General features: G+C 47.9%; 1 protein-coding gene across 3 annotated transcripts in view; it reads left to right on the forward strand.

The window, feature by feature from the left end:
• LOC126517554 (dihydropyrimidinase-related protein 2-like) overlaps positions 1-19,270 on the forward strand; it is an 80,297-nt gene that overhangs the window by 7,492 nt on the left and 53,535 nt on the right. Inside the window, exon 1 of one of the 3 annotated variants that reach the window (XM_050167306.3) lies at positions 4,644-4,880. The exons of 1 other annotated variant lie outside the window; for it this stretch is intronic. In XM_050167306.3, the coding sequence (XP_050023263.1) occupies positions 4,860-4,880 (21 nt within the window). In that variant the 5' untranslated portion in view covers positions 4,644-4,859. Of the gene's footprint in view, positions 1-4,643; positions 4,881-18,002; positions 18,805-19,270 lie in introns of those variants that run through there. One more of the 3 variants, XM_050167305.3, reaches the window with a different exon arrangement.

Below are 19,270 nucleotides of genomic sequence, written 5' to 3' on the forward strand. Positions count from 1 at the left end.
AATCAAAATACCGCTTATAACAACATTTATGCGATATCTCGATCGTTTCGTTATAACGAAATTTTCACTACACGTGTGTGTATAGTACATAATTTTGTGGTTCGTTTTGAGCTTAATTTCACTCGAACGCACGCCAGCGTTGTATCCCATTTTCAGATACTTCTTCTTTTGGGCATTTCTGGGTGACTGCGAGCTTATACTTTAGCACTAAACATACCACAAGCGTTTTTACCTTGCTTGCTTGAGTGGCAGGCTCTTCGACAACCGCCAACGCCGACGCGCTGTACACGTGTGATGACTGTGGTCGCGAGGAGACCGTTCAACACGTTCTGCGCGGATGTCGTCGCCTACAGTGTACATAGACAATCGTTCGAAACCGCGTTATATATGTGTACTTGGTCACGTGCCCCTATCAGTGCAAACCGTTTTGGAACGCCGACCTCATAAGTAATGGCCGCAGATGGCTATGAAGACACTGCTAAAGTTGCTTTTCTTTTTTTAAGAACAACATACTTGTGCTAACAGTTCTAACCTGAACTGGTGTTCGATGTGAGACGTCGTTTTTACAGCGCGAGTGGATGCATCGATTAAGCGAAAAAACGCGGGAAAACGAAGGACGGGTAGCGACACCTCCGTGAAGGTCCCGCACCAACCTTGTGATGTCACGCAGCTTGGCATTGTGTCCTCCACTATATATTTGTTCATTGATGAAAAGGGAACGCATTAAATTCTGTAAACGTACCAAGCACTCGGCATACAGGAAGTTTCAAGAACTGTTACTGCGCGAGAACGGCCCAAACACGACAAAAAACATCGAAAAATCTGTGACGTCACGGCGACGTGATGGCGCAAAGTTTTCGCGCGAAAGTCGATTAAATTTAGCGTCTGCTTTCTGTCCCGCTAAGAAGCAACATTTTCCCGCCGAAGTATAATGATTAGAGGTGGGCTAATATCAGCTTTTTTCGAATGCGAAACGAATTCGAATAGTACGAATCTAATATCGAATAGTCAAACGCAGCCGCATATATTTACCGCAGGAATATTTATTTCCGTATAATTAGATATCATACTTGCAGTGACTAGTGATCACGGATAATTAGAATCAGCTTCAAACACAAGATTACTCATTGTTATTAAACAACTACGTTGAATAGCTTCTCAACATATTTAGAGCCTGACTGCAAACAAGCTTTCCAAGAATGAACGGCTGCTGTAAGACTAACTTTCAAAAAGCGCTAATTAACTAACTAACTGGTTGCCGGGGGGAAAAAAGATGTGAAGGAGTGGAAAAAGCTGCTGAAGTACTTGTGTGCCGTAGACACGTGTCATAGGGACCAGTGCAAGAAAAAAATCACTTCTGTAACGTAAAAGATGTAACGTACAGATGACTAGACTGCCAAAAAACACTAAATGACTGACTAAAAGAAAAAAAAAATCGCAGGGTAACGTGTAGGTTTCTGCCACGAAACCGACAAAAAATAAAGCTTGATTTCGTTTCTGCATTGCATCGCAAAATTTTCTTCTCCTTGTTTCACTTCCGATAATTTGGGATATTTTCAGTTTAGCCGACGCAGAAACGATAGCCAGGTTTTAAACAGTCGGCTCTTGCGACAGATTCGGTTTTCTATGTTCGAAAATACCGAATAGTTCATTTACGAAGACGAATAATTAGTGTCCGACATTCGATTCGTATTCAGTACTTCGAATATTTGCCCATGCCTAATAATGATAGTAAAGCACGCTGTTTCATACTGTTTCTGTTTAGAGTTATCTCTAAGTTCCATCACGCTGCCAGCCGTTCGATAATTCTCAATTCTTGATGTTAACCCCCCACCCTACACATACACGCACGCACATACATACACAAAGAAAAATGAATAAATAAATAGGAGAGAGAGAGAGAGAGAGAGAGAGCGTTAACTTTCTTATTTGTCGTGAAGGGAGACAAGCGCCCTTGTAAGAACGATCTATTCGGGCGCGACGCGGCGGGCGGCTTGGCCAAAGGTACGGAGGAATGCTTTTTTTCGTGTGTAGGCTTCATGGACTGCACACCACATACCGCCTCTGCCGCGCCCGTCATTCAGCCAGTTCACCGCAGCGCTGCGTTCCGAACGCAACGGTCTGAGCGGGCTCGCCGAAACCTTTACACCGACGAAGCGCAGTCCCGCACTCCCGTTGAATCGTTACGTAAGCAGCTCCGAAGAGTACGGGGAGCGTATGCACACGCAGTGGTTCCAAATTCCATAGGCCCGGGCTGCGGAAATATTCAGGTTCTTCAATGACGCGCGTCTTGCGTTGCAAACAATAACATCTTCCGGCGTGAAATTGCATGATTCAATTTTTAGCAAAACGAGAACAAGGGGAAAGCAAGAGCCAACGCTTCGACAAGTGGAATTGTCTTCGAGGCGACGTGTGCTTTCCTCGCCACAGTGTTTCCTCGCCACAGGGCACGCGTCGTTTCTTATGAAGTCATCATATGCGCATGGCATTGTTTGTTGATTCACATATCGCAGGCAAGTACACTCGTAGCATGCCGTTTTGGCATATCACGCACCTTTCGGTCGAATACATTTAAGTTCAGAACTTAGACGTTTCATATGCGCTTACCAAAATGGCCTCCGGTGACTCCAGGAGCAGTTTCCTTGCAGGCACTATAATACCTCCACCTATAGGTTATGTTAAGGAAAACGTCTGTATGACGTCGTCTCGTCGACCAAGACGTTCAGTTGTCTTTTGTAGCTATAATCTAGAGAGGTTTACAAGACGTTTCGTTCTTGGTGGGAGATCACTAACTGCTGGTGTCCTTTTTTACACTCGTCTGTGTCGTGAGTTCTGTTTTTGGGCCCTTCCCGATCAACGGATGCAGAATGCAAACATTCGTCCGCAGAAATATGCATTAATGGATACAATACTGAAACTCCGCGCGGTTGAAATCAGCTCAGAGCCCTGCGTCGCGTCGTCTCTCGCAGGGCAAGTGCAACTTTGGGACGGGAAAAAGAAAAAACAACAACTTATTAGTATATTTTACCATGAGAAGAAGGCTTGTGGAAACGCGAACAGTGTTGAACTGTGGTATAATTCATGTCTACTACTTCGTCTTGATATTCCAACGAAACAGTCTGCAATTCATTATAACACTGTTAAGACTACAGCGAATGAGTCAAGGGCGGAGGCGCTTGACAGCGCAAGCAAGACTACGATCTTGGCGGGACGCTCGCGACCCATCCAGCCACGTGGCCTTAACAACACGTGACTTGGCAAATAGTGCGCAAATATATATCTCGTCTACATGTTGTCCACGTCTGCTGGTTTTGCAATGCACCACCGTCGGGGCGACGCCGCTACCGCGGCTGGGAATCAAACCAACCAACGACCCCTCGCGTTCTATGGCCTCCGAGATCAGATCTCACAAGCCGATCTCAGAGGCCATGCCGCCCACGTCAGGGGCAATGGGCGCTCAGTCGCGAGAACGCCACTGTCACTCTTCCAAAGCAACGAGGAGCTGCGTGACTCCAAGCGCGAACACGTGTGCCCTGTCCGATCGTGTCGTTTCCGTGGTCGACGCGCTTTGGAGGCGGTGCTGCACGGAAATAGCGCTTCACGCTGCAGACGCCCCAAGGAAAAAGCGCACACAGTACAAGGCCGACGATTGAAGAGCACAGCGAGAGAGAGAGAGACGTTGGAATGAATGAAGGAGGCAAGAGAAACGAGACAACGAAACGGGAGACCACGGTGGAGACGGGAGGTATTTCGGAGTGGAGGTGGAGAGGGAAGGAGTAGGCTGTAGTAGGTCGTTCAAGGTGCGAACAAGGAGAGGAGGAAGACGATACGGCGAAAGTTAGCGAGGCCTCAATTTGGGGCTCGATTAAAGACGTCGCGGGTCGGATAATTCCACTGCATCAAAGAGAGAGACAGAGGGGGGGGGGGGGGAGAAAACTACGAATAACAATACTGGCAGAAATCGTTCCTCAGGTGTATGAAAGTTGTTTTTTCCGATTCTCCAGCGTATTCGTTTACGTAACCACCACGATTGAACTATATTTCCGTCTCTGCTGCAGCCAACACGTGCGCAGGTCTGACCGACTAAGACGTCCAAATTTAACTAACCAGACTTTGCTAGCCAAAATGGCGACCAGACCAACACGCCCAGATTTCACCTAGTCAAGCGGATCATCTAAACCCAGCGCACACGCCTCGCGAGTAAATGTCATCCCCCCTTTGAGGCCTGGAGCCATGCGGAGAAGCCCCCGCACTCGGGAAGATTCCTGCCAGCTGCGGCACTGGGTCAGCGGCGTAGAGCTCTTGGGAGAGAGCAGCAGAAGCGAGAGGCCGACGGTAGGCAGCGTAGCGGAGGGGGAGGAGGTCGGAGAGTGTGAAAGGGAAGCGCGGCACGCCAGGACGGGGGCCGGCCCGCAAAAAAAAAACACCCACAAGAGCGCCTCGCGCAGGCAGCGATCCAACATCTCCAGCTTCGGGTTCTCTCTCTCTCGTAATAGACGCCGGCCAGCAGCAGGCAGACCCGGCAGAGTTTAGCACCGACGTCAACACGTCGCGATTTTCTGCCTGCCCGCTCCAGCCTTGATTGAGATCGCATAGTGGTGCATCCGAAGTGAACTTGAGATCACGGTCGTGCTTGCTTCATTTTTTTATTCTTTTTTTTTTTAGAGAAGTTTGTGGTGTTGTGTTCTGTGTGTGTCCGGTTGCACGGGTACATGGGAGATTCGAGCAGAGCCGTGAAGTGAAAGGGAAGATCGTTTGAGAAGCACAGAGAGCGCTGGGCCCCTGAAGCTCGCCTGTGCCCGTGGGGAGCAGCAGTCGTCTATCGAAGCCTCGACGTCGCCGTCGATCGAGATACGGCAATGTCGTTCAGCGGCATCAAGGTGAGAAGGGGGGTCACGAGTCGAGTCGACTATACCGTTGCGTCATTCGCTGTGTGCAAATTAATACGTTGCGCCGGCCAAGCGTGATTTTTGCTGATGCCGCAATCATTTGTCGTTTGGAAACGTCGAGCTCCACACACTGCACCTTAAGCCGAGCTACTGCTGGTGCCCACGTGACGAGATGTGGCGTGCAATCAGTCACGAGTCGTTCGTTGCAGTAATGTGTAGATCGGTCGCTTACTGTACACGTAAGAAGAATGCTCGAGTGTATGTATCGTCCGGCAGACTACGCGCTGCTCTTTTTTGTGGCGCTGACGGCATATGCGTGCGCGTTGTCAGACTTTTTATACAATAATGAAATCTTCTTAATCAGCACCGTATACATGTTACTCCATATTCCAGCGTGCTAGATAAAGCCACCCACCCTCCCTTCATCATCGCGGGCACAGTTCTGTTTGTGAAACTGCGCTGAATCATGAATCGCGGAAACAGCGTAACGCAGTTACTCCTAATGCGCACAACCAGTTTGGTTTTGATGCTCTAGATTGACGCGTCCTAGAAACTTTTTTTTTGTTTTTGCACACCTGGCGGAAGAATGGCGCTGTATCCATACGTATAGACGATGACACCGCTCCACAATGTACCATACTCCGTGAGCGAACTCCGTATTTATCATTTTCCTCCTCCTCCTCCTCCTCCTCCTCCTCCTCCTCCTCCTCCTCCTCTTCACCATCATCATTTTATTTCGTTCATCTTCAAAGGTGTTATACTGATAGTAAGGTTCGTTACAGCGCAACACAAGACAAGGACAAAAGAAGGTATAAAACGACGACACGGCGCTGTATAAAGGTGTAAAAGGTAGAAGGTATAAAACGACGTGTCGTCGTTTTATACCTTCTTTTGTTCTTGTCTTGTGTTGCGCTGTAACGAACCTTACTATGAATCCCAACCAACTGGCCCAACTTGCCGTCTTGATGGGTTATACTGAGCCACGTGCTGCCCACACAGTAGCCGGATATAAATCTGAAAGAGCAAACCTAATCGGTGTTCAAGCAAGCAGTCGCCGCCCAGCTGAAACATCGAACGATATTTGCAATTCTTGGTCGCATACCTCTCGTGTGTGGAAGAAATTTTCTCCCGCTGTAAGTCGTCCACTTCGTTACAACAGGAAAGTCCATGTTACTGAATATTCCTTTTTCTTATCGGTTCTTGCTGTGCGTTGTAAAGTTCACCTTTATTGCTCCGTACTTTTCTCGAACGGCGTTTCGTCAATGTTAACTCGTTCTTGCGCCAACAGGATCCAAAAGAAGAAAAAACAACGAAGAAAAGAAAATGCTATCTAAACTTTACCTACACGTTACGTGTCATAATACACACCAAACCACTCGCGAGCGGCAGTTGTAATATATATCTTAATAAAACTCGTTGTTGGGCTACTTGGTACGTGCTTGTTTTCATCGCTGAAGAAGACGCAAAACACAGACGTAAACATGCAGAACACCTCTCGCCTGTCTTTTCCTTGGTGTTCTGCGTCTTCTTCGGTGTGAGAAAATAGGCAGTTATACTCCGGACACTGAGACGAAGTAATTTGCTTTGCATCTCCGGCGCGGGCGAACCAGCACAGGCGCATTTTCATATCGGCTCCGACAAGAAGGAAAAAAAAAAAAAGCACCGGTGCGGATTTGGACTATAGGCGACGTTGACAGCCAGACAAGTAGGTCAGTTTGCTAATGAAAAGAGTCTACAATGAGGGGTGTGGCCACGTTGGAGTTGATGAGCAGCGTAGGCGGGGTTGTTTTATAAAGGCTCAGCCGCCTCCTCCTCCCGTCCAGTCGGCTCTGCATGCAGATAGATACGTCAGCGTGAGGTGAGCATTCGGTGCTCCCATTCCCACCACGATGCAAAACGGTTCGTTGGCGAGTCTTCGTATGTATGCAGTCGCGTTCACTAGCTGACCGGAGTTGTCGATTTATTTATTTATTTATTTATTAAAATATACCTCAAGCACCCTGTACAAGGGGTTTTACATCAGGGGCGCGCAAAAAACAAGTTAGTTGGTGTCTTTTTTTTTTTTTCAGTTTCAAAAGAAAAATAATCATCATTCAGTGGCGATTCAGAAGTAAAGGCGAGATGCGTTGGCATTACGTCTTACTTCTCTGAGGTCCCCGGATCCGTGATCAAAGCCGCGTTCATCACTTTTGAAAAGTGTTGTTCAGGAGCTCACTCTACACACGCCCTTGCCTCGGCCAAGAGCTAAGTGCAACTTTAACGAAATTAACTTACAATAATTAGAGCACAAGACACGAGTACTAATTGTCGCGTGTATATCGCCTGAATTGTGGCCGTCATAATTCTCTCTTCATGGGGGTCTGTAAATCTCTATCCGAAAGAAGTATCATATAACACGGGGACAACAGAAATGTGGAATGTTCCATACTGCAGAAAAGTATTGCTCGTAATTGTTCCATACTGTCGCACTGGTTATGGTCAGCAATTGCTTCACGAGAAACGTCCGCGTTTACTAAATGGCTATAATAATAATAAATAATGGCGGCTTTGAAGTTAAACAGGGTTGACAAGAAAGTCGGCGCCGACGAGAATAAGAATGTTCTAGTCGTAGGCTGTCATGGTGAAAAACGATCTTGAAGGTGCGTGGCGGTGTCGATAAGGGTTAGGTATACATACACTTTCAACATAGCTGATGCATTGATATGCGACAAGCTGGATTGATGGAAGAACAGTTGGCTATAGGCCATGCGAAAAATATTGTGATACAATGAAAGCCTGGCGATTTCGACGCGTACTTAAAAGACTTGGCAGAATTACTTTTTCTTAGTTACGCGAGGAGTGTGAGAGTAATCATAATGTATGATTATTACCCACGAGGAGTTCGGCGACCGTGAATAACAATGTCGGATTAATGCGCCAAGATCGCAGCTCGATCGTACACCGAAACAAGCTGGCTATACGTTATTGACAATGACCTGTTAGGCGTACGTTAATTCAGAAGACATGCCATATATGGAGCAAGTTCAGATTTATATGCAGTAAGGAAGCGTTTCTCCTTTTAATAAAGTGAAATTTCTTGTAGTGGAATTTAGGTAGCCAATATATACTAATTATCATCCACGGGTGATGCTGCCGCTATTCTTGCGTAATGATTTATGTCCCTCACATACTGGTTCAAGTAAATGATGATCGGGACAACTGCCCGGGACAACAACACGCCTCCTGATTGTTGTTTCCAACCATCTGCCCCTGTTACTGCGCGCGTTCGTCCCATTGTCATTGGCCGAGTGGAGGGTGCCTGAGGTGTCTTGCAAGCATCAGCAGAAAGGAAAGTGGACCAATAGCCCGGCTTCTTCCTATCGTGCATCCCCATTTGATTTGGTTAAGTTAAGATAATATTAGGTTAGGTTTAAATAGATGATGCTAGGTTAAGGTAGCCTCGGTCAGGTTAGGTTGATAGGTAAGGCTAGGTTAGATTAAGGTAGGCTAGGTAAGGTTAGGTTAAAATAGCTACGGCTAGGTTAGGTTAAGATAGGCTAGGTTAGGTTGTCCCGAACTCCGGAGCTGGACATTTTCGCTGCGAGGCAGCGAGGGCTTCCGGAGAAGCGCGAAATACCTCTCCACTCCGGTCGAGCTGGGTGCGCACGTTTCGAACCGTAGCAACGTGCACTACACAGCACCTGCCTGCGCTGTTTCTGAGCGCGCCCGTCACTCCGCTCTCATTGTCCAGACAGCCGTGCCGACTCGGTGGAACAGCCTCGTTGACGCGTCCCTGACGCTGCTGCGACGGCGGAGATGTCAGTGTGTCAAGAGCCCCGCAGCGCGAACTTCGTCCTCCCGTCGCCGCGCGTAGTGCGCAGAACTAGAATGCTCGAGCACACGCGGCTTCGACGTGCGTCGGTGAAGCACCTCTCGCGCGAACTCGTCAGTGCGAGCGTGCGTAGTACACATATGCGTGCCTACCTTTGCCCGTGTGTTCGCAAGCCAAGGTGCCTGTGGAAGTGCGCTTACGCACGCACACACTTACGCAGCGGCCGCCGGGCGCGGCGGCCTCGAACGATCCTCGACTTCGCCTCTCGTTGTGTGTGTGTACCGTACGGCTTTCGCTAAGAATAAACGCCACCCTCTTAGCCTACCCCCTCTCCACCCCCTCCACGCGCGCGCTCTCTCCCCTCTTTTGCTAAATCCCTCCACAACTGTACTTCTGCGCTTCCCACCTTTCATCTGGCACGGAAAAAGAGAGGTGGGCGGGAGGGGAGGGGGGGGGGGGGGCGATAGCGTGAGGTCTGCACGCCGCGCCGACCCCGAAAAGCCTGCAGCGGGCACCGGAAGAAACGTCAAAACAGCGCGCCGGGAGCGTTTTCTCGCTGTTTTTTTTTCGGCACCTTGCATCTCTCGCAAACGGGCCTATATATCTCGAGAAAGGGATGGCGGAAGCCTCTCCGAACGGGCGGGGAGCAGCGGGAGTCCAGCTGCCCACTTGCACACGGCGCCGTTCTCCACGCCGTGAAGCAGTGCGCGCTCTTTCGCATATACGAACCCCATTTACGCGAGCAATATAGTCGACCCCGTTTCCTTAGACACGGCTGGTTTCTGACTCGTTAGTCACCTTAACCGCAGTTAGCCGATTCTCGTCGTTTTCTTTTTCTCGTTTCGTATCTCGTACGCGGCTATATGTGGCCAAATCAGGCTTTTTGCTCTTCCAAGACCATACCGAGGCCGCCGTTTAAGCTCGCATCGAGTTTTGCGCCTCTATACATATATGTATGTTCGAGTAAGGGCTTATGCCGGGCTTTTGGGATTAAATATATAGCAAGTTCGTGCACTCCTGGTCGCGGCCACTGCCACTAAAGTGTATGCTCGAGGACAACCGTACCAGTTTGTATATGTGTTCCCCCGGCTTAAAATCGCAAACGGATCACGCGAGGAAAAAAAGAACCAAGAAAGGGCAAGAGCTCGTTGTGTTCTGTTTGCGGCGTGGTCATCGCTTCTGCATTATAATATCGTGGCGAAATTGACGCGATGTTTATCATATGCAAATGCTTGAAGACATATGTTCGCTTAGAGACCTACCCATGGTACCTGCTTAACCAAGAAATTAACTTTGACTGTTGGGCGCTCAGGCCATGCGTTGCTGATTACCCACGAAGATTTTTTTGTAGCCCAGTTGTTGTGGTTGCTTTTATTATTTTTCCCCTTATATCATGTACTCACTCCTGCTATATGTCTCGTTTCTGAGTAGACAGTATATATATGAAAATAAATATTAAAATACGCCACAAATAAACTCATGAATCACGATACAGTTCGTGCTTATTCCCTAAACACTTGCAAAGTTCGTGCCACGCCTAAGATAGAGGCCTACAGACACCGCAGTGCTGTATTGCAGTCAAGTGAACCGGCGGGGCCATCCGCCGCGACGTTTCTCACAGCCCATGGCGCTACAGCTTCAGCCGAAAAGCAAAGCCCGGTTAAATACGCGACTGCGCGGCTATACGTCCTCCTCGCCCGTTCTCTCGGCCATATAGGTCTTGCACAGGTCTTGTCCGTTTGCACAGTCTGTGCAGCCGGAATTCCAAATGCGGAGGTGGTGCGTTGGTCGCGCGTCTTGTCTCTCCGGACGCAACAACGCCGACGGGGGAACGGCCCTTCGTGCCGTGTTTGCACACGTGTTCAGTGTGTGCGCGCGGGCACCGCAAATACGGATTGCTGCCCGAGGAAAGAAAAAAAATAAAGACTGTCTTACAGTGTCCTCCCTCCCGATCTCGCCACCGGCGCCCAAAGACAGCGCCTACCCCCCCCCCCCCCCCTTTTTTTTTTTTTTAGCGCTTTCCACATTTAGCGCAGCTATGCTGTCTTGCCGTAAAGGTGCTTGTCCCAACGCGATGGAGGGATTCAACAACAGCGCAGTAATAAAGGACGTTCTACTGCTATTCTTTACAAAAACTGTTTCATTTATATGGCAGATGAAAAAGGAAAATAATTCACGCACATACGTCAATCTGGTACCTATCACAGGCAGCGAAGCTGGGTAATCGAGTTCTCACACCTTTCGGAAACTCTACTACACTGTGAAATGGTTTACACCACTAAAAATGAGTAAGGGTGCAAATCTGTTAACTCACACCCTTTGACTAAAAAGGATGAAAATGCGCGAGTTACAGACCAATTTACACCCTTATTCACTTCTATGGGTGTAAATTATTTTACAGGATACACTCTTAATACGGTTGCACCCTTTGGGATGTACATATGTCCCACAACAATCATCTGCCTTGCTTGCGTTTCCTTTCTTCAAAACTCGGCGCTCTCTACTTTCCTGTCGAGAACGCTGTGTCACACTGATTACGCGCAAGCCGTTCATGACTGGGGAGTACCGGGCTCGCAGCGCTAAAGAAAGGAAACGCGGGTAAGATAGATGACGCACTCTAAAAACGTTCACACCCTTTGGGGCGTATCTCTGCCACACAACAATAATCATCTGCCTTGCTTGCGTTTTCTTTCTTGAAAACGCCGCGCCCGCTACTTTCCTGTCGGGAATGCTATGTCATGCTGAGAGCGCGCATGCCGTTCGTTACTGGAAAGTACCGGGCTCGCAGCGTTAAAGAAAGGAAATGCGGACGAGACAGCTGACGTTTATTGTTGTGTGGCAAGATACGACTCAAAGGGTGTAAACATTTCTTAGAGTGTGTTGTTGTGGGACAAGATAAGCCCCAAAAGGTGCAAATTTAGTGTGTAAAAGCGTAAACTTGTTTTGTGACCAATCTACACCCCAAAGGGTGTAAACGTTCTTAATACACTCTAAAAGAGTTTGCACTCTTTGGAGTGTGTATCTGCCACACAACGATAATCGTCATCTGCCTTGATGCGTTTCCTTTCTTTAACGCTGCGAGCCCGGTACTTTCCAGTAACGAACGGCATGCACGTTATCAGCATGACATAGCATTCCCGACAGGAAAGTAGTGGGCGCGGTGTTTTCAAGAAAGGAAACGCAAGCAAGGCAGATGACGATTATCGTTGTGTGGCAGAGATACACCCCAAAGGGTGTAACTTTGCCTAAGGGTGTAGTGTGGGCGTGTTTGCTACCTCGTAGCCTCGCTCGAACGGCGCAGCAGTCGAGCGCGGTCGTGGCTGGCAGTTTTCGTATTATTTATTGAGGGTCTCGATCCCACGCAGACAGCGTTGCTTGCTGCAGCACCACGCGGTGTCCGCTTTCACTGCTATATACAATCGTATACAAACCCTTAGCTAACCTTCACCGCGGAGCCATAATACCGCGACGTGGGAAAAAAAAAGCGCATTACTGGTTAAAAGAACGAAATAAATACAGTGTCAATTTAGCGGTAAATTCGAAAAAAAAGAAATAACGTGCGTTAGCATTACGTCGCACCTCTTAGAGGTACGGATCGACGACTTAAACCGCGTTTCACCACTTTTGCAAAGTGTTATATATATATATATAGACAAAACATGAGCGGCTTCCCATATATATACGTTTTGCCACTTAGATACTTCTAATGGTAACGCATTAAAAAGAAAAAAAAAAAGACCAACCGCATAAATGGTTGTCCATTCGAATGATACCATATGGGGAACCAGCACTGACCAGAAGGCGCTACGGCAGTTTTAGTGTGCAACTATATATATATATATATATATATATAACGCGGAAAAACTAGGAGAAGCCATACGCTCCAACGACAATGCATTTCAGCTTGCTGTTTAAGTACAGGATGGGGTAAATACACCGCGTGAATGCCAAATGACTCCGAACTGAATATGCATGTTCCGTTAGGTCTCGACACAACATGTCATCGATTCTCGGCGTTCAATAATGAGAAACAGACTGCACAATTTCGGATGCGCTATTTTCGTAGCGATCATTAGCTTCCATCAGTGGGCTACAAAAGTGTCCCCCCCCTCCTCCCCCTCCTCCCTGCCACACACACACACACCATTCCTTATAACCCTAAGCCTCGTTGTCGTGAAGAGACACTCTAAACACTAAATCAGTTGAGGTGGATAGAGTATTCTTTATATATCCGATTTTCATTCATTTCGCTGTGATAAGTTGCTTACTAGGAGAAAAAAATGGAAGTCAAAGTTTCGCTCTTTTTTCTTTTAGTTTCGCACCGAAACCCCATACCCATACGTCAGAGTGACGTCACGAATAAAAAAAAACATTTCGTATTTGGGGCATTGTGGCTCAGTTACCGTAACCGGAAGTATGTATGAGACAGAACAAAAATAAGGCACTTCAACAGATTCTGTTCCAGATGTTTTCGTTGTTCGCCCATAAAATAACAAATTGGATTACGTCACATTTTAAAGGGACAGAAGACTAAATCTAGCAAGTTTTGACCAGCCTTTCTTTTTCTGTCCAAACGAGGAAAGACACTGAAATTAGTGATGTCACACTTACCTGCGCATGCGCTGTGGCAAGGAGCTGGTAACACCCAGGACGCCGAGGCACATTGCGTAACCTGCAACCTGTAACAAAGGCCCACAGAAATGTTAACGTTAACATTAATGCACACGGGAAATGAGGGTTCAGTAATTATTTACAACGTTACGTTATAACGAGTGCGCGTGCTTTTGGCAGCTCATTACACTAAAGACTATCTCTATTTTCACGAAATTTTAAGTTCATACAACGCGCAGTCGTTTTAGGAGTCTGGGAAACATTTGGAACAATGGCAGTATAACACCGTGGAACGCTTGAACAAGTAACTTTCTACAAAGGCTGCAATGAACTCGCACCTTATTAAATATTTATCGCTCGTCACGCACAATACGACTCCCACTCCAACGAAATATAAACACCGTGGCTCACATAGTTAGCCGAGGAAACAAGGATAAGAAAATAATTGCATTGTATAACGCATAGAAGATGGCAGCTCACATAGTTTACCGAGGAAACTAGGATAAGAAAATTGCATAGAAGATGGGAGAAAGCAGCTACTTAGTAAATATTTTCAAAGCATGTATGTAACCTACAAGGTTCAAACTTTCGTTATGTATCACCCAAAAAGTGGCCCTATTTCTACAAAATATGAAATCTCTACATTTCCTTTTTCTTTTCTCTTTTCTTTTTTTGCTTCTGCCAGGGAACGTGTTCTGGCGTAACGTTTATGTTGAAACAGCCTATAAAAATAAAAGGGACAGACAACGTCAGAAGTGGCACATGCCATAGAAAAAAATTCAAGGCAGTGTTGTAATGGTATTGTAATGGCACTGTCGAACGTGATTCGACAGTGCCGTTTTCTTCTTAAGGCATGAAGTACAAAACAAAAACACGACACAATAAAAAGCAGAAAGACCGCACATGACAAATTATTGACCGTCAACTCACCCAGCTGTCGACATTCTTGAATGTCGTTTTCATCAACATATCTAGGATAAAGCGTTTGTAACATAATGAAATTCGACAGCCTCGGGACATATATAAAGATTAAATAGTTCTGGTATTTGATAGTCCAACAATTTCATGCCGTGAGGCATGCCATCGCTGGGTGCTGCTGAACATGATACGTTATAATCCTCGTCCTTAGGCTAAATATAGCAAGCTAATTTTGCATTTCCAAATATGATTAGGCGGCCGCAAAAAGTTGTGCATGATGTAAGAAGCGCAACGTGAAATTTTCTTATGGCGGGAACTCCCCAGCGCCAGGCTTCTCCGCAATACCAGCGTGTATGGCGCACCCCGTTCGTCGTCTGCTGCAGCTCTTCGCGGCGAGGCACAAAAGACAATCCTCAGTGCCCAAACAGGGGACGCTTAATAAAAAAACACGTTACTTACGTAGCTAATGCATTCACAAAGAAAATTTGGCCTCAGCTGTTGTCGGATTTTTCCGCGTGCAGCCAAAAGTGCCCGCTTTCAAAAGTGGGGAAGGGGGGGAGGGCAAATGTCATACTTTGATCATCCACTTCTGACGTATCAGATGGGGAGCAAGTACCTCCGCCCACCCCCACCCCCAACCCGTAAATACGCCCATGAGTAAAGAGAAGTCCGTTGTAAGTTGCGGCAAGCGTGTTCCAGCCGCGATCGCGACGTATCGACGTGAACGGGAAAGCCACTGTTTCGGCCACAAGTGTTATTGTTTTGTCTGCGGGTACATCTGCTTTCGTGCGCGTGATATGCGCTAGTATTCTCAGACACGTCTGCGGCGTATTTGTCCATTCGTATGTACAGTTTACCTGGGAACCATTGCATGTGCGGGACTGACAACTCCGCATGCAAACCCCTCAAGCAAAGCCCAGGATAAATGAATGAATGAGGGAATAACTAACTAACTAACTAACTAACTAACTAACTAACTAACTAACTAACTAACTAACTAACTAACTAACTAACTAACTAACTAACTAACTAACTAACTAACTAACTAACTAACTAACTAACTAACTAAATAAATAAATAAAAATAAAAACCACAAGCTTACGGACCACGGGATCTCGTAAAACGTTGAATTTCCGAGCAGCCTATAATAGTAGCCAGTAAAAACGGTCATCGCTATGTTGTTCGCACGTACTAGCAGCGGCTGGAAATACGACCACCAGGCTCTGTTGTGAAGCTGCTGAGATATTGGCATATTGGCAGAGTGCATCTAAAGCGGACAACATTGACGCATTACAAACCGCTGTCAAATATGTGAGCACGAGTGTTGCTAAACCCTTGCAACATTTGTAACTACGTAAGCTGTAAACGCGTATATCAAATTTGTCTAATTCAGGTGCTCTAACAGATGCAGTTAAGAAAACTGCAATATCTGTTTTTGGTGCGGAGTTACAGATGTGAAAACTTCGTGCTTCAGTTTGTGTACTTCGACTTACCGATTTTCAGTATATTTTGCAGAAAGCATGACGTCTTAAATCAATATATTTGATCCCAGCAGTTGCTAGAACCTATATTTCACTCTGAAATGCAACAAGCTTTACTCAAATTGGTCAAGCATACATCGTGTAATTGACTGTCTTTTTTTTTTTTTTTTCTGTGAAACGTATTTTTTTGCATATTTTTCTGTACCTTTTGCATTCTTTGTCAGTGTTGATTTTTTTCCCTTGCGTCGTTTTGCTCCCAGTTAAAATGTTTTACCTCTTCGCCCACAGTATATAATAACGTGTGTGTGTGTGTGCGCGTGTGTGTGTGTGCGCATGTGTGCGTGTGTGCGCGCGCGCGTGCGTGCGTGCGTGCGTGTCCACACAGCTGGCCATGGGATAACCTTACCGCATTTGAAAAAAAAGAAAGCGAGCCTTGTCTGTGCTGGTGCAATGATTTGAACCGCCGTGGTCGCACTTAATGTCTTTCCTTCTTCCTTATTTACGAGAAGTAGGCCTACGTATAGCTTTTGCACTTGATGCAACCGGCTTAAACGTCGTCCGCGCAAAAGCGAGCGATCGTAGAATAGCAATTTACACGGCCATGGTTTTGTAGTTTTGCTGTGCGCACACAGTGAAAGTGTCACGCAAATTTTTCAGACGTGGTCGGCTTCCTAGGCACATGTTGTAGACATAGAATAACTTTTTATAAATGCGCATATTTTCGCAATTAAGAGGTAACCGGCGCCAGCTGTCATGTTAAGACCTGCATAAAAAAGCTTGGCGTTGAAGTTTGTGTCAGCCCTTTTAACAACGTCGGCGTTTACCAATCTAACCTACCATAATGGAAAATTATCGAAACATCCAAGCCCGCGTGGGTGTCACCATTATTCGAGGTAAAGAGCACCGGTTACCCATAAAACAAGTTAAAACAAGTTACCCATAAAAGTTACCGTGTGTAGACTGTACGATGTCCTTCGAAGTAACGTTGACACTATCCTTTATTCATAGCCGAAATAACGTTTTCGGCTGTAGCGCGCGTTCCCACTGCAGCTGCGGAAAGATTGGCAAGCCTCCATAAGCGTGGCACACGACATTAGAATCGCTTGCCAAAAGATGTAATCTTTTCTCGTCGGAGCAGCTGCCGACTTTCGCTCTTCGCTCTATGTCAAGTTCGGTGTCTTCGCGATGGAAGAAAATACATAAATAAAAGGCAATAAAAGAGATATGTAATTATTGGGACGCTTGCTGAAGGCGTTCAGAGAGCGTCGGTTCGTTGTTTCGGAGCGAGATTGGAAGGCTCAGCAGGCCCAGGAGGCTGGATCACTGGTTGCGTAACGAGGCAGAACGCCAGAAAGCTATAACATAAGCCAGCGATTTCCCACTGCGGCGAGCAGAAGACAAACAGCCCCGCTATATAGTAGCCTCCACGACAGGGGGATAGGAAGGCCTGACGGCTGGTTCCACCATCTGCCACGAAGTGCCGCCACCGCTGCGGCTTGTGCTTCGCGGAGAAGTTTAACGATAGGAGCATTTGTCGGCGCTGCAGGAATGCAGAGTGCACAGCAGGTAAACGCGCGGCTGGCAACTGTTTTTACATGGCACGCGACGCGGAATTAGCCTCAAAGGGCTGAGTCCCTGAACTGTTCGAAATTCGGCCCTACGTTGGGGCCAAGGCTCGAGAGCCGTGGCTGACACGTTGAACTCTTACAAGCCATAAGTAGATAGCGCTTTGTCGCCGAGGCGTCACCATATGGCGGCGCTTTTTTGTCCATGGCGAGCGAAATAGCTTGCAAGCGTTCAGGTTTGGGACCAGATAGCGTTTACATATTTGAAACGCCAGACATATGGGAAGTATACAAAAACCGACGTAGCCTACAATTTTCTGGATAATCTCTGTTCGGGGGCGTGGTAGCTAGTATGAAAAACACTGCTTTTATTTTAAGGTCAGCTTGCAATTAGCTGCCTTCTGATCAAATCCGACGGGAAACAAGTCTCGGCGGATAACGACAATTATCTCAACGATAAAAGGGGAACTCTTGCCCCTTAATCCTACGAACCCAACCCAATAAACAGCGTATATCGCAGCGACGGCAGCAGACGACAATCGAACGATGGCGCCGAGCAAACGACGGGAGCGAAGAGGAGGAAGGGGGGGGGGGGGGGGGGGGGAAGGCGCGTTAACCTCGATACCAGGAAACAAAATAAGGCGCGCTCCTAGTTCTCGGCGTTATCGCAACGCGGCGCCAGCGTCGTCGGCGGCGCGGCTGCGGCCTCGCGCTTCGCGGAGAAGCTTGACGACAGGAAACGCCGCGCACAAGCAAAAAAATATCGTGCGCACAGCGACGCGAGATCGCGCGCGCGTTGGTCCGTCGGTGCGCGGGTGAGGAAGTTTGCGGCGGTTATTCAAGCAGGCCTCCTCGCTGCTCTTCGATATCACGCCGGTGAAGCTCTCTAATAGAGACCACATCACCGGCGCTGCTGGTGCTCCTGTGTTGTGTGACCGGGTGCGAGCTCCACAAGAGAATTCAGAGCAACAAAAAGCAAACAAACGCTTCTCCATACTGTAGCCCTTTGCGCCGGCAGTCGGTGATCTCGCGCCTCCGACTCTCAGGAAAGGAAATTGATCACCGTACTAGCGTCGCGGTCTCCGGAGGAGAAAGGTGCGGGGATCCGCGCGAGACCCGACGCTACAACCCGGGGACGGAAAAACGCGAGCCAGCCGCGGGAGTCTGCAGCCAGCCGATCGCAGAACGGACGGAGAGACACCTGCTGCTGCTTGTGGAGGCAGCTGAAGGTTCCGTGTAATCATTGTTCGTCGTGCGTTTCGCGTTGTCTGTGACCTTCCTTCATCGCTGACTGCTGCAGTTGTGTATTCGCCAGTGTTTGCAACGCTGCCTTGTGCGTGAAGAAGAGGACGACGAAATCGAGGGAAACAAGAAATTGACAGACGCCTGCCCGTGTGCGCACACAGAGCCGACTCCGCGAGCAACAAAAAAGAAAGAAAGGAATCCGAAGCGGGAGTTAAGGAACGCCGCAATTCCGAACCATGGATTCGGTCAAGACTCCGGCCAAGAAGATTCCCATACACCTGAAGGTACGTTTTACTCCAATTGCCGCCCGCTCCCGCGACGTTTCGGATCAATAACCGAACCGTATACTCGACCCTCCTCGCCCATCCTTGCCTGTCGGGTGTGTTTGAGCGCGCGTAGTACGGAAGGCGTGGGTTGGGCGTCGTTCGCTTTAGCTGGTCTCCTTACGGACTCTCCTGCGGCCAGTTTGTACCACGCGTATCGAGTCGTTTCAGGACACCGTATCGAGGGATAAAGACCCACGCGTTTCTGTGACCCCGTAGTGGGCGCGGCATATACCCGAAACCGCGGCCGGCCCCCCACACATATTGAACGGCGCTCGCGTGCGGTGTGTACCAAGTGCGAGCACAGCTGACCTCGGTCACGCCATCGTACGCAAGCCCACCCGCTCGATAACGTATGGAGGTTACGAGAGATCCGGATGGCTTTAGAATTGTAAGGGACCGGCTGGGCGTATGCAAATTATGCATC

The sequence above is a fragment of the Dermacentor andersoni genome, chromosome 11 (genome assembly GCF_023375885.2).
Source record: "Dermacentor andersoni chromosome 11, qqDerAnde1_hic_scaffold, whole genome shotgun sequence".
Taxonomy (NCBI): domain Eukaryota; kingdom Metazoa; phylum Arthropoda; class Arachnida; order Ixodida; family Ixodidae; genus Dermacentor; species Dermacentor andersoni.